Source organism: Herpailurus yagouaroundi, unplaced genomic scaffold (genome assembly GCF_014898765.1).
Source record: "Herpailurus yagouaroundi ecotype Mexico unplaced genomic scaffold, PumYag 77, whole genome shotgun sequence".
NCBI classification, from domain to species: domain Eukaryota; kingdom Metazoa; phylum Chordata; class Mammalia; order Carnivora; family Felidae; genus Herpailurus; species Herpailurus yagouaroundi.
Genome location: NW_024412388.1, coordinates 58,383,862 through 58,400,628, shown reverse-complemented (window position 1 = coordinate 58,400,628; position 16,767 = coordinate 58,383,862). Strand labels below are relative to the sequence as shown.

Below are 16,767 nucleotides of genomic sequence, written 5' to 3'. Positions count from 1 at the left end.
ACAAGAAATAACAAGTGTTGGTGAGGATGTGGAGAAAAAGGAACCTTGCTGCACTGTTGGTGGGACTGTAAATTGGTGCAGCCACTATGGAAAACAGTATGGAGGTTCCTTAAAAAATTAAAAATGGAAATATTGTATTATCGAGTAACTCTACTACTGGGTATCTACCTAAGGTAAAGAAAATCAAAGCTGTAATTCAAAATGATATATGCACCCCTACACTTATTGTAGCATTATTTACAATATCCAAGGTATGGAAACAACCCAAGTGTCCATCCATAAATTGATGGATTAAATGTGATATATAGATATTTATGTCTCTATCTATAAATATATATTACTCAGCGACAAAAAAGAATGAGATCTTGCTATTTTCCAGGTCAAACAAGGATGGACCTAGAGGGTATACTGTTAAGTGAAGTCAAGTTAGACAAAGACAAATACCATATGATCTCACTCATGTGGAATTTAAGAAACAAAACAAGACAAGAAACAAACAAAAAAAAAGACATTTAAATACAGAGAAGAAACTTGTGGTTGCAAGAGGGGAAGTGGGTGAGGGGATGGCTGAAAGCGATAAAGGAGATTAAGAGTACACTTATAGTGATGAGCATTGAGTTATGTTTGGAATTATTGAATCATTATATTGTACATCTGACATTAATGTAATACTATATGTTAATTATGTCTCAATAAAAATAGTCAAAAAACAACTTTATTAGTATTACTTCTAATTATGGGTCATTTTAAATATTTGATAAGCATATTTTCTATATCATCATGCAGATTATTACTGAATAAGAGTTGAGCAGACCAAGAATATAAGAGAGAAAACCTCTCTCCAAGTTACAACAGTAATGGAGCTCAGTTCCATTGGGGACTGTAATGGAATCTACTGAGAATCCATCTTCCTATTATATCTACATTATCATATTTCCTAATCTTATTCATAAGAATATAATTAGAAAATTTTGAAAAATGTTTTGTTGAAAGTCATGTAGAACATTCAAAGCATTTCTCTCATTTTCCTGTCTGGTAACCCAGTCCAAACAGGAGAATGAGATTGATTTGATCTTGTACCAAGGTATGAAGCTTCCTTGTCATCTTGATTTTAAAAATTAAATCCCAAACCTTTTAATAAAATGCCTTATTCTCTTATATGGAATATTATTGAATTACTAAGTGAATGTGATTTTTGAAAATCACATTATTATTATTATTATTTTCTTAAAACCAACAAACAAAAGAGAACTCGTACATCCATCTTGAAACTTACAGATCTCAACATTCTTAATGATTCCATCTTTGACAGTTTCATTGCAATCTCTGTTTCTCATTCTATCACTTGTCTGACTCGAAATTTATTTTATATGTTCTATTCTATAATCATTTTATCTACTGAGTAGTTATCTTCAGTCAATATTTATTTTTATCCTTTCCTATTGGAGGGCAATTGTGGTGGAAACAAAGATGAATTGCAGTTTTGTTTTTATGTTTTTGCGTATCCACCACTATAACAACTTTGTCATAGGAAGAGCACCTATCTTTTCTTTTTTTGCCTTGCTCTGAACATGACTAAATAGCCATTTGGTTGTCTTTACCATAATGTACAAACTTTATGGCTTTTGATATTAGCTAATTGGCAATATTCTTTCAGCATTTTGATGGTGTCGACAAGACACACATTGTCCAGTTAATTTACTGGAGACATAAATATGTACACAAAAATATATACATATGCATACATACATATATACTTATAAACATATTTTAAGTAATAAATTTTGTAGCTTTTTATTATAATCTTTTCATGTTTTCATAATATTATGATTTCTGAATATAGGAGGGTTTTAGTATATAAATTTGGGTGTACAATTTTATGTAATTTAAACATAATAAATCTATGATCTGAAATTAATCAAATGCACAAATTTAGAAATATCAGTTTAAAAATAATTTAGCTTCTGCCATTTTCTCAATAAAACATGGATATCTACATTCTATAAACCTCATAAGACAGAAAATATTTTTTAAATCATTAACAAGATATAATAATATTTACTTTTAGTAAATAGCTAATATGTGATTGTGAAATGTTGCAGAAATACCTGTTGTCACTCAAATTTAAGACTCTTAGTTTCTGCATCTGTCCAATCTCTTCAGGAAGAAATTCCAGTTTATTGGAACGTAGAGACATAACTGTTACATTCTTACAGCTTCCAATCTATGGGTAACAAAAGAAAATAAAGAAATACACTGTAAACCATTTTATATTAATTTTTAATTTTAAAATACTTAATTTACAGATTTCCTTGTCACTTTTAAGACTCCCTTAATGTCTATTGTTTTATTTTTTATAATCCCACTCTTTAAAATATGTGTATATATAATATATTATTCCTCTAGGTACTAAGGCAACATATATCTCATATTCTTTTGCACATTAGGAAGGAAGAATTTTCTTTATAATTTTGTTATTTAGAATGCTCATTAACTTCATTGTTTTAATAAGTTACATTGTTTTTATTGTCCATCCAAGTGAGTGCTAACACATCTATGTTTCTCATAGATCATACATACTCAAAAGATGTTGACATTGCCTTGACAAAGTTAGTTTTATTTCATGTTGCAATGGTACTTGTTATTTCTATTCATAACTTTTGGTTTTAAAATAATGGCATATTGATTATTGTTCCTTAATTATGAAAATGTTTAGTATAAAATGTTAAATTGAAAATATACCCCACATTTTTTTCTTGACATTAATAAATAAAAATCCCACTTAGAAAGAAAAACCAACAGAACCTCCTGGTGAGTTCTAAAATAAAAATAATATTATTATGCCACATGATACCTAGAAAAACTATTTACATTAAAAATCTTTCACTTCAGAAATGGAAATGTAATGATCCCAGAATGCTATTTATCATTATTCTTAAGAGCAAAATATTTAAATTATCTAAAACTGCATTCCTTAGCATTGAGTAACTTACAATATTTTATTACTTTTCTTTGCAAGTAGTGTTCGAGTCAAATGCATTTTCTGAGTCAAATATAAGCACTTATCACATATTACTTAAAGGATAATAATCAATAAATACTTATACAGATAACTCCTATATACATTGACAGCTCAACTCATGAATCTACATTGCTACTGCACCAGTTAAGACTTAATCCCAAAACATATTCATTAAAAGTTAGTTAACAAAAACAAGTTTATTTCTCACTTCTCTGGGTAATTCTGGAAGGAAATTCTCATCAACTGCTAACGTTCGAAGACTATGAAGGTAGCCGATAGTAGAAGGTAGAGACTCCAATTCATTACAGCTACAGTCAAATTCTTCTAATAAAGATAAACTGAAAAGTTAAATACATTAGTTAGACATTTTAAAAGGTAAAATGGCAAAAGAGCTTTTAAAAGGCCACATATCCAAGTTCACTGAACAAAAAAAAGTTATTCATTTATGACTACAATGGTATCATATAAATTGTTTTATCAGTTCAGCCAAATGGTTCAACCAATGCTATTTAATAAGTGGCTCAACTTATGGGGCACCTGGGTGGTTTGGTTGGTTAAGCATCCTACTCTTGGTTTGGGTCAAGTCATGATCTCACGTTTTATGAGTTTGAGCCTTGCATTGGGCTCTGTGCTGACCATGCAGAGACTGCTTGGGATTCTCTCTCTCAGTCTCTCTCTCTGTCTGCCTCTCTGCCCCTCCCCCACTTATGCTCTCTGATTCTCTTAAAAATAGATAAACTCTAAAAAAAATTTAAAAAGAAAAGAAAATGACACAAGGTTTTGTTTGTTTGTTTTATACAACTTAAGTGTCATTTATAGCTTAATATTCATAATGTATATCCTTGGAGTGGATGCATATAAGTGGCATGGGATAGGTAGAAGGGTGTGAATGGCAGGTCCACAAAGGAATAGTAAGGGGGGCAAAACATTAACAACAAATCACTGATTAAATTTTAGGTTTACTAAGCACTTTAAAGATAAAAATAATCTTTACCTTATAACAACTCTATAAGATAGCTATTATTTTTAAACCCATTTTACAGATAAGGAAATTGAGGCTGAAAGAGGCTAAGTAATTTGCCCAGGGCCACACAAAGTAGGAAATCTGGGAGCTTAAATGCACACAGTATGCCTCTGCTGTATTTTCTTGCCTCTTAGCCAGTGCATCTGTAGCCAAGTAGCCAAGAGTACAGAGAGGGCTCATTTCAGCCTGCAGATATGTTCAGTTTGGTTTACATAGTATTTTAAAATGTGGTAAACTCTACATAATGATCGAGATTCTTGGTACCTCTTGAAAGAGGAAGATCTGGCAATACTGGGTTGATATTTCTCCATGACAGGCAATAGAAACAGGGTAATGGCTGCTGCCTTCACATGAACACAGTTCTTTAGTTTATCACAATCCCTACTACCCCATATATAGCCAGTTTTGACCCAGATCTACAGAAAGAAATTCTATAAATGCACATTCAAGTTATCACCAGGGAACAAGAAATTTCAATATCTGGTTTGAGATAGCTGGGAAAGAAAGATGGCCTGTCACTAGGGAAGCACTATCTGTATTTAAGTTGTCACTGATGTTGTTGTTAATATTATTACACTGTTATTACCATTCATAACATCATTATTACTGTGATAGGAAGGAACCCCCAAGAGCAAGGATCTTGCTGTTATAAAGCGAAGGATGAATTAGAGTTAGTTGGATTTAAAGTTGTATAATCAGCTTCCATCAGCTGACTTGAATGCAATTTACCCCCATCATTTAGTTAATGAGTAAATACAGAAATTAAACATTATAGGTTTTAAGTCAGTCAGAATGGATTTGTGCCCAAGCTCTGTCACTTACTAGATGTGTTATCTTGGGTACCAAACAATAAAACAAAGACCACAGCTCAAACACCAAAGCTGATTTTCTTTACCTGCCAGGCAAAGGAACATACCAGGGAAGAAATTCACAGAGTAGTGCTCTGACGGGGAAAAGTCAGTGCCCAAAGGGGGTGGGTAACAGTGGGATATGCTCATTAAAGATCAAAATTTGCATTATGGAGAGGGTGGAATGAGTTCACAAGCCTGTGTACTGTTACATAAATCAAGTCCTGTTAACCACGGGTCAGGAAAGAATAATTTGGTAAGTTAAGTCTGACCCCAAACCGAGGTAACTCATGATTCATAGTCCTTAACAGTTTCAGCTACTTAGAACCACATGTAGTGAAACACAGCATTCAGCTTTGAATAATATCTCATAAGCAAGTGCTGCTTAAGTGAACAATTTTCCTTTTTCTCTGAGCCTTAGTTTCTTCACATTTGCAAAGAGAATACTAGCAATTCCTGCCTCATGCAGTTGCTCTGAGTATTTTAGGAAATATTGTAAGTAAAGGATTTAGCACCTTTGCTAAATCCTGCCATAAAAATACATGCTCAGGAAATGTTTTCTCTTTGTATTAGTGAACCCTGATAAATTCGTTTCTAAAACCTTTGAGGCCGCACATGCAGGGGTGGTTATGTTGCTGGGTACCAGGTGTGTATGGCTCTGTGTGTGTGTGTGTGTGTGTGTGTGTGTGTGTGTGTTGGTGGGGGCAGGAATCAATGTATGTGGGAAACCCTGTAACAGTTTTTTTCTTTAAAAAAAGTCTAGCATAGTGCCTTACATAGTGTACTTAGTGTACTTAAGTACATAGTGTACTTAATATATTTGGTAGAATTGAATAAACCATGTATGAATGATTTAGGGTTATGTACTCAGCAAGTGACCGGTCATAAAAGTGCCAGAGGCTTTCAAAAATAAAAATTTCAGATGTACCTTCAGAGAAGAAGTCAAAGACTTAAACAGTTCAAAATATAATTAACGTTTTTCATTTTTCTTTTCTTTTATAAAAACATGTTTTGAGGGGCGCCTGGGTGGCTCAGTCGGTTAAGCGTCTGACTTCGGCTCAGGTCATGATCTTGTGGTGTGTGAGTTCAAGCCCGGGTAGGCTCTGTGCTAACAGCTTGGAGCCTGGAGCCTGCTTCCGATTCTGTGTCTCCCTCTATCTCTATCCCTCCCCCACTTGCGCTCTGTCTCTCTCTCTCAGAAATAAATAGACATTAAAAAAAAATTAAAAGAACACAAAAACCCCCATGTTTTGAGTTTAGTCTTGAGTCACAGTAAGGCAGCCTTTTGTGCGGTTCTGATATGAACAAATTTCAATCATCATGGTTTCATTAAATAACATTGTACCCCCACAACATGGCTCAAACATCAGTATACTCACTAACTGTGAGAAACTGCTTAAAGTATAAACTTCGCTCTTAACTCTTGGGTCTACAAATCACAATGTAAATAACAGATGAGCATCAAGACTAGTCACATTACTTCCTTCAAAGTCTGTCAGTGATTTGTCTCTGAACATCCGTCATTCAGTTCACACACAAACAGTACATCATGTAGTTGCATTGCCTTCTTGTCAATCAGCGGTAGATAGATACTATAGGTATAATAATTCAATATTTATAGCACTATTACTGTTGAAAAATCTCTTGGTCTCCCTAATGCTCTTGGTGAGTTAAATGAAAATGTGAAAACTTACTTTTGATCACCAAGAGCAAATTCACTAATCCAGCCAATGGACCAAGGAGTTATTTCAACTTTGAAAGCCTATTATCTTACACAGACTTTGCAATAAGCCATCAATGCTACAACTGGAGATCATGAAATTTATTTAGCTGAGTTTTGGAAGAAATATGACGTAAAGCATACAAATGAAAGTATTTAAGCATCATGGCAGGAAGTAACAGCAAGTAGTACATGTGCATTACAGCAGGAACTTTTAACACAATGTGCGAACAACCTTGGAGGACTTGAATCAAACATAACTGGAGTTGTAGAAGAAAGAGGGTCACCCGGGTGGCTCAGTCTGTTAAGCATCCAACTCTTGATTTGGGCTCAGGTCATGATTTCACAGGTTTGTGAGTGTGAGCCCCACTTCGGGCTCTGTGCTGGCAGTGCGGAGCCTACTTGGGAGTCTTTCTCTCTCACTCTCTGCCCCTCCCATGCTCTGGCTTTTTCTCTCTCTCTTTTTCTCTCTCAAAATAAATAAATAAACTTAAAAAAACAATAAGAAATGGCGGACTGTGGGGATAATGCCTGTCACTATTCAAGGTACTGTAAATATGCTGCCAGAGGAACTTGGTAAACTCATTGACATAAAAGGAAAGCGGTTGTAATGAAAAGGATGAAGACATCCTAGAGGAAGCCATGCTGGTAATAAACTTCACAGTAAAGGAGCTCTCAGAGAAGTTTCATGACACAAAAGCACAAAGGACAGAAGTTTGGAAGACAATTCAAGCTTAAAACGTCACTTCACTGATGCATAGAAAAGACATTCACTGTGAGCTACAATTTACATGATGAAAAGGCAAGTGATGTTCAAACTAATCTTGATAACTTTTTTTTACAAAAATTATCACTTTAATTCTTGATGTTCCTACTGTTTACAAAGACAGCAGACAAGATAAATATTACTTTTACTATTTTTCCATTTCCCTATACAATTATAACCAACCGTAACAGTATTTAATGTTCTGAAAAAGGTTTTAAAGACCTCAGGCAGTACTATCATGGTTTTCCCTCATTGATTATTAAGACCGTTGCATGGTTTCAGCTTCCATGGCCATTTCCACAATCCTCCGCTACTGTGCAAGGTGAGAACTTCCTGCATTAAAAAGACAACATTTGACTGCACTAAGGGCTGTACTGAATTAATAATTTATAGTCGAAGTATTTTACATCTCTGGGTTAGAGAGAAAGCTAGTGGTGCAAAACACACACTCTTCAATGATCTCTGACATTTAAAAGATTTAAACTCATAACATTCCAGCTGACTTTGCTGATGGTTATCTTGTTGGAAATCACTTAAGGTATTCTAATATAGGATCCTCTCTGAAAAGAGTTATATCACATTTACTCAGATTATCACTGACTTTCAAAAGATAGATCAAAATAAGTGAAATAGGTCACTAGAAAAAGACAAATAATGTCTTATCTCACTTATATGTGGAACCTAAAACAAAACAAAACTGAGCCCATAGATTCGGAGAACAGATTGGTGCTGGCCAGAAATGAGGGTAAGGGATGGGAGAAATGAATGAGTGTGGTCAAAAGGTACAAACTTCCAAAATACTTCATGGGGATATAATGTATAGCCTGGTGACTATAGTTAACAGCACGGTATTGCATATTTTAAAGTTGTTAAGAAAATAGATCTTAAAAGTTCTCATCACAAGAAAAAAATTGTAACTATGTTTGGTGATGACTATTAACTAGACTTTGTGGTGGCCATTTCACAATATATACAAATATTGAATCATTATGTTGTACACCTGAAACTAATGTAATGTTATATCAGTTATATCTTAGTAAAAAACACATTCGGTATACTTTTTGCAAGAGAAAGACCAAAAGTTCCCTTTTTTAAGAATTGTTATCTATAGACTATAATTGTACACACTGAAAGGAAAAATCAACAGCAAGGAAAGTGTAAAGTAGTGCTTCCCAAACTTCAGTGTGCCTATGAATCACCAGCCAAACTTATTAAAATGCAGATTCAGATTCAGTGGTTGGAATGAGCCCGGATTCTGCATTTGTAACAAGCTCATAGGTGATGTCAATGCCCCTAGTCCTAGGGCCACACAATGGGTTTGTTGTAAAGCTTTAAATAAATAAAGCTCTTACAAATATTTCCAGAGTTACACTTACACACACACACACACACACACACACACACACACACACACAAAACAGACATACTCATAAAAGATAAAATCTCCATAACTATTACAAGAGTTGTGTTCTGTAAAGCTTTGCCTTAGTTCACACATGACTACTACTGCTGAAGTATGCTACTGAAGGTAGTAATGCTTGAAATTAAACAATAATGGTATTGACTTCATTTTCTAAAATTACCCTCTCTGTTTTTCTCTAGTTTGGTTTTCATGAACTAGTTTTGGCTGGGAAGTTATTACTGTAACATTAACCTTCAAGTACCTAGCTAAATGATAAGACTGTGAATATATTATGTAGATAATCTATAATTTCGCTTTAACATCATTCAGGACCACTAGAAACCATTAGATACTATTAAATCTTCTATTAATGTAGATGGTAAAAAACATAAAAATAAATAGGTTTGGGCTTCACTTTCCTTGTTCAGTTTTCACTCATCAGAAATAATGTAATTCAGTAGAAAATATTCAGACAGGCATGGGTTCTAATTCTAGTGTGGCCACTTAATAGCTGAGTAATTTTGTCTACTATTACTTCCTGTTTTCTCATCTATAAAATTGGTTGATAATGCTTACTATATAGAGTTTCAAAGAGGATTAAATTTACGCTAAGCCCCTGGTATAGATATGGCACTCCATTAAAATGGCCAAGATGGAGAGCACCCTAAAAAAATCTTGAACAATGTTTCTGAAATACGTAAAAGTTATCCTGTGGTAATTCAGTTTTTAAAATGAGTTTTTTTCATATAAACAAAACCTTCTAGTAGACAAAATGTAAAACTACCTGAAATTGATTAGTAAGGCATGGGAGCTAGACAAATTTAAGGTGATATGAAAGAAATTTAATTTAATTTAATTTAATTGTATTTGCGAAGATTTAGTAGAAATGGATATATAGGCATAACATGGAGATATTGTGGGTTTGGTTCCAGACTGTCAAAATAAAGTGAATGTCGCAATAAAGTGAGTCAAATGAATATTTTGGTTTTCCTATTATATATTGGTGCATGTAAAAGTTATGTTTACATTATACTATAGTCTATTAAGTGTATAATAGCATTAGGTATAAAAAATATACATACCATAATTAAAAATGTTTTTTGCTAAAAAACGCTAACCATCATCTGAGCTTTCAGAGAGTTGTAATCCTTTTGCTGGTGGAGGCTCCTGCCTTGATGTTGATGGCAGCTAACTGATCAGGGTGGTGATTGCTGAAGGTTTTCATAAAATTTCTTAAAGTAAGACAACAGTGAAGTCTGCCATATCAATCGACTCTTCCTTTCATGAACAATGCTCTGTGATGTGATGTTGTTTGATATCATTTTGCATATAGTAGAACTTCTTTCAAAACAGGAGTCAATCTTCTCAAACCCTGCTGCTGCTTTATCAACTAAGTTTATGTAATATCCTAAGTCCTGTGTTGTCATTTCAACAATCTTCACAGCATCTTCACCAGGAGTAGATTCCATCTCAGGAAACCACCATCTTTGCTCATCCATAAGAAGAAACTCCTCATCCATTAATGTTTCTACAATCATGAGATTGTAGAAATTCAGTCACATCTTCAGGCCCCACTTCTAATTCCAGTTCTCCTGTTGTTTCCACCCCATCTGCAGGTATGTCCTGCACTGAAGTCTTGAACCCCTCAAAGTCATCCATGAGGGTTGGAATCAACTTCTTCCAATTTCCCTTTAATCTTAATATTTTGACCTCTTCCCATGAATTATGAATGTTCTTCATGACATCTAGGAGAATGAATCCTTTCTAGGAGGCTTTCAATTTCCTTTTCCCAGATCCATTTAAGGCATCACTATCTATGCAGTTATAGCCTTACAAATTATATCTTTTTTAAAAGTTTATTTATTTATTTTAAGAGAGAGAGAGAGAGAGAGAGCCAGCAGGGGAGTGGGAGAGAGAGAGGAAGAGAGAGAAAGAATCCCAAGCAGGCTCACGGAGAGCCTGATGTGGGGCTTGAGTCCACGAACCATGAGATCATGACCTGAGTGGAAGTCAAAAGTCAGACTTTTAACTGACTGAGCCACCCAGGTGCCCAATTCAAATTATATTTCTTAAACGATAAGACTTGGAAGTGAAAATGACTTGGAACCATGGACTGCAGAATGGATGTTGTGTACAACATCAGTCTCATTCTACATCTCTATCAGAGCTCCTGAATGATAGGTGCATTTTCAATGAACAGTAATATTTTGAAAGGAATCTTTTTTTCTGAACAGTAGGTCTCAACAGTGGGCTTAAAATATTCAGTAAATCATTTTGTAAATAGATGTCCTGTCATCCAGGTTTGTTGTTCCATTTATAGAGCACAGGCAGAGGAGATTTAGTGAAACTCTTAAGGGCCCTAAGATTTTTGGAATGGTAAATGAGCATTGGCATCTCGCTTAAAATCACCAGCTGCATTAGCCTCTTGAAAGGCATTGGCCTTTCAAAACAGCCTGTGTTTTGAAACTCCAAAGCCATACATTAACTTTTTCTCTCTAGCTATTAAAATCCTAGATGATATCTTCTTCCAATAGGTGGCTGTTTCATCTACATTGAAAATCTATTGTTTAGTGTTGCTACTTTCAGGAATTATTATGGTTAGATCTTCTGGATAATGTGCTGCAGCCTGTACCTCAGCACTTGCTGCTTCACCTGGCACTTTTATCTTATGGAAACAGCTTCTTTCCTTAAGCTTCCTATACCAACCTCTGCTAGCTTCAGACTTTTCTTCTGTAGCCTCCTCACCTCTCTCAGCCTTCAAAGAATTGGAAGAGATTCTTGCTCTGGATTAGGCATTGTTGGGGCAGGGAATATTGGGGCTGGTTTGATCATCTGTCCAGACCATAAAACTTTCTCCATATCAGCAACAAGACCGTCTTGTTTTTCTTATTATTTGTGTGTTCACTGGAATAGCAGTCTTAATTTCCTTGAAGAACTTTTCCTGTGCATTCACAGCTTGGCTGTTTGGCACCAGAGGCCTAGATTTAGGCTTATCTTGGATTTTGACATGGCTTCCTCACTAAGCTAAATCATTTCTAGCTTTTGATTTAAAGTGTGAGTTATGCAACTTTCTTTCACTTGAACACTTAGAGGCTGCTGTAAGGTTAGTAATTGGTCTATTTTCAATATTATTCTTTCTCAGCAAATAGACAAGGCTGAGGAGAGGGAGATTGATGGGGGAATGCCTGGTTGATAGACAATTTAGAACACAAACGACATTTACCAATGAAGTTCACCATCTTGCATGAGTGCAGTTCATGGTGCCCCCAAACAATTACAATAGTAACATCAAAGATCACTGATCACAGATCAATCACCAAAACAAATATAATAATAATGAAAAAGTTTGAATTACGGTGATAATTGCCAAAATGTGACACAGAGACATGACATGAGTAAATGATGTTGGAAAAATGGCACTGATAGTGTTACTTAATGCAAACCTTCATTTTGTAAAAAATGCAGTATCTGCGAAGTGCAATAAAATGAGGTATATCTGTAATAACTAAAGGGAGAGATATAAAACTTGTTTGGAGAACATTTAGAATGGGCACATAGTGAATGCTAAGTAACTTTTGCCATTATCCTTATTTTCATATGTTGTAAAATAAATTTCATTTAATTTAGGCCAAGAATCAAGTTTTAGACTCTACCCTTAATTTTCTCATTAATATTTGGTAAGTCACTTGTGCTACTTCTAAATAATGCAAGAAATTAACAGAAATTAAACTAATTATTTTCTATGGTGTTTATTAAATGAAACTCACCCAGTTTTTATACTAAATCCTACAGTCTAAGATGAAATCAGTCAAACTGTGGTGGAAACAGCATTTGTTAGGAGTAGTCAATCATTTAGCGATTTTACCCGTGAAACATCTATGTTAACTGATTTTGAACAGTTACCATCATTATCAAGATAATATACTTTTCATTTGACCCAATTTTCCCATTTTTCCAAAGTAATCACTGATCTTTCCCTTCCTTTGAACCCTTTAGGAAGTTAATTAAGTTGACTGAAAAGAAAATCTATAATTTTTTTTATTATAGGAGAAAAGTACCACCCAAATGTAAAATTCTATTTAAAAGTATTGTTTTAAGTGAACGTATCTATAACCCATGAGTAGAAAATAGCTTTGCCATTGAAGAAGACCACTAAAAAAAGATTCTATATGTGTTGCTTGGGTGGCTGAGTTGGTTAAGTGTCTGACTCGATTTTGGCTCCGGTCATGATTTCGTGGTTCATGGGATTGAGCCCCTGTCGGGCTCAATTCTGACAGCACAGAGACTGCTTAGGATTTCTCTCTTTCTCTACCCTTCCTCTGCTTGCATGTATACTCTCTTTCTCTCAATATAATACATAAATAAACTAAAAAAAAAGATTCTATATGCTTCAAGATAGGATACTGAAAGATTTTTTAACCAACAAAAAAGTAGAAACATTTCATTTATGCTGCATTTAGAATTTGGCGACAGCCCATAAATGGTCACAATCCTAAAATATTGGGACAGGGAGTGAAGGAGAAACTAGGCAGTAGAGGACAATGGCTCTTAAATGGAAATCATTGCTGGTTTTGTCCCTTAACTGGAATCTTATACAATCATAAATGAAATTCCATTTGATCATTTCTCTGTACTTTTCTCAATAACTTTTATTTTTTCTGTAAGGATAACTTGACCACTTCAGGAAATAGATTATAATCTTTTTCTTTTGTGTCTTAAATTTCTCTCTCTAGCTCCTTAGACTTTTCAACCAAATACTATGATTCTAAAAGCTTATCTCTGAGGACTCTGCTAAAAAGCATAGAATAATTTCAAACACTGCTTTTCTTTTCTTTTCTTTTCTTTTCTTTTCTTTTCTTTTCTTTTCTTTCCTTTCCTTTCCTTTCCTTTCCTTTCCTTTTCTTTTCTTTTCTTTTCTTTTCTTTTCTTTTCTTTTCTTTTCTTTTTTAATGTTTTTCTTTATTTTTTGAGAGAGAGAGAAACAGAGTGCGAATAGGGTGGGGCAGAAAGAGAGGGAGACACAGAATCGGAAGCAGGCTCCAGGCTCTGAGCTGTCAGCATAGAGGCCATGCAGAGCTCAAACCCATGAACGGTAAGACCATGACCTGAGTGGAAGTTGGACGCTTAACCGACTGAGCCACCCAGGCACCCCTAAAACACTGCTTTTCTTGAGAGTATATTTTATAAGTTCAAATATGTATGTCATGGACTGAATGTTTTTGTCCCACTTCCCAATTCATATTTTAAAGTCTTAACCTCCAGTGTGATAGTGTTTAGATGTGAGCCTTTGGGAAGTAAATCAGAGTTAGATGATGTCTTTGAGGATGGGGCCCTCATAATGGGATCGGTGCCCTTATAAGAAGAGATGCTAGAGAACTAGCCTCTCTCCCTCTTTCTCTGTTTTTCTTTTTGTGCATCACAAAGAAAAGGTTGTGTGAGCACACTGAAAGACGGTAGCTGCTTGTAAGCCAAAAGAGGAGAACTCAAAATGAAACCTATCTTGCCAACACTTTGATTCTGGACTTCCCAGCCTCCAGAACTGTGATACATAAATTTATGTTGTTTAAGCCACCTAGTCTGTGATATTTTATTATGGTAGCCTGAGAAGACTAAGACAATATATTATTATACTTGCAAATCAGTATAAAACATTTTTGTAAGAACTTGATGTTATCATGTTATTAATCATCACACAAAAGAACATAAACAGCAGTAAATAAATGTCTTTTTGATTATTACTATTAAAGCCTATTATAATTTATTGAAGGCTATCTAGCAACAACCTCTGAGATGTCTCACAACAACCTCTGAGATGAATTATTATTTCCATTTCTCAGATGAAACAATTGCAGTTCTGAGATGTGAAGTGACATGTCCAAGGTCAATTAGTTTAATCAGTGGAGAAGCCAGGATTGGAATCTGTCTAGTTCCAAGGCTTGCAAACATGCCCCTCTGCCATACTGCTTAGGTACAATGAAGGAGATTAAATATTCTCAAAACATGATCTCAGACCTTAAGGAGCCTATATTCCAGTTGGTAGGACGTGGCAAAATAATGGAAAAGTTTAAATCATGATACAAAAGATAAATAAAGAACTTATATAACAAATGAAAAAATATCACAAGTTAAGAGTGTTCTCTACCTTATATATATAGTTCCCAAAACTTATCTGTCCATGAAACTTATCTTTGTGTCATACCTATTAAAATTCCCAATAATAACTGTTTTGAGTAATATAATTCAGAAAATGCTGGTCTACTTTGTAGGTGTACTAGAGCTTTTGATTTAGAAGAGGAAGCTGTAGCAGTCTGGGTGGGCAGAAGAAATAAGAATTAAGCTGTAAAAACAGTAAACGTATTTCTTGAATCCAAAACCCGGAAATGCAAATTAAATAAGTCAGTAATTTTTTACTTTATCAAACTATTTTTTGAAAACATTTATTGAATATGTGCACTTTCTATTTATTAATACATTTAATCCTCACAACATTCTTATGAGGTAGGCATTATTATTATGATTTCTATTTATAAGGAGGAATCTAAGGCTTTCTTGCCCAATAACGAATCAAAGAGCCTGGTTTTGAACCCAGAAGGTCTGGCTCCAGAACCAAAGCTATCAACACTATGATAAACTTCCTCTCTAAGGCAGCTTCATTTTAAACTCGCACTTCAGGGGCGCCTGGGTGGCGCAGTCGGTTAAGCGTCCGACTTCAGCCAGGTCACGATCTCGCGGTCCGGGAGTTCAAGCCCCGCGTCGGGCTCTGGGCTGATGGCTCAGAGCCTAGAGCCTGTTTTCCGATTCTGTGTCTCCCTCTCTCTCTGCCCCTCGCCCGTTCATGCTCTGTCTCTCTCTGTCCCAAAAATAAATAAACGTTGAAAAAAAATTTTTTTTTAAACTGGCACCTCAGGTAATTCTGATGCAGGCACAACAGATTCAGGTTTGAGAAGATAGCTGATAACTGTAAGCTGAATCTAGATAGTTGTTCTCAAACTTTAGCATATCATAATCCCCTAAAGGTCTTGTTTACACAGAGATTGAGGGCGCAACACCTAAAGTTTCTCATTCAGTAGACCTGGGTTTGTCTCAGAATGTGCATTTCTTTTTTTTTTTTTTTTTTTAATTTTTTTTTTCAATGTTTATTTATTTTTGGGACAGAGAGAGACACAGCATGAACGGGGGAGGGGCAGAGAGAGAGGGAGACACAGAATCAGAAACAAGCTCCAGGCCCTGAGCCATCAGCCCAGAGCCTGACGCGGGGCTCGAACTCCCGGACCGCGAGATCGTGACCTGGCTGAAGTCGGACGCTTAACCGACTGCGCCACCCAGGCGCCCCAGAATGTGCATTTCTAACAAATTCCCAGTTGAAGCTGATGCTGTTGATCAGACAACCACATGTTGAAAACCACCAGTTTAGACCATGTAAAAACTTGAATATTTATGTAAATGGATTTCAGTTTCATCCAGTGAAGTGTACATGTGTGTGTGTGTGTGTGTGTGTGTGTTTTGTCTTTAATTAAAAAAATTTTTTTTTAACATTTATTTATTTTTGAGACAGAGAGAGAGCAAGAGTGGGGGAGGGGCAGAGAGAGAGAGACACAGAATCTTAAACAGGCTCCAGGCTCTGAGCTGTCAGCACAGAGCCCAATGTGGGGAACAAATTCACAGACCATGAGATCATGACCTGAACTGAAGTCAGATGCTCAACTGACTGAGCTACCCAGGTGCCCCTGTCTTTAATTTTTTGACTAGAATAACATTACATAATGGAAAAGTCAAGAACTACAGAGTATTTGATAAAATCAAGTCTCCTTATTTTTCTCTATTCACCAGCTCCCGCATTCTCCTCCCCAAACTGGTGTACATTTCTAGTTTCTTATGTATCCGTCTATGAAACAGGAAAACAGAAGGAAGAATGTTTTTAGTGTTCAGGTACCTAGAATAAAGCTCACTTATTTTCTTGTGATAACAGTATAGTAAATAGACTA

The 16,767-nt window shown here is 35.3% G+C and overlaps 1 protein-coding gene across 10 annotated transcripts in view; it reads right to left on the bottom strand.

Moving 5' to 3' along the window:
• Window positions 1-16,767, bottom strand: part of LRRC7 (leucine rich repeat containing 7) — a 567,116-nt gene that overhangs the window by 124,117 nt on the left and 426,232 nt on the right. For all 10 annotated transcript variants that reach the window (XR_005788652.1, XR_005788653.1, XM_040470602.1 and 7 more), the window contains exons 12-13: window positions 3,231-3,360; window positions 2,109-2,224 (exon numbers count right to left, since the gene is read on the bottom strand). Coding sequence is in view for 8 of the 10 variants with exons in the window: in XM_040470602.1 (XP_040326536.1) it covers window positions 2,109-2,224; window positions 3,231-3,360 (246 nt within the window). In the remaining 2 variants the exon portion in view is untranslated. The remainder of the gene's footprint in view (window positions 1-2,108; window positions 2,225-3,230; window positions 3,361-16,767) is intronic.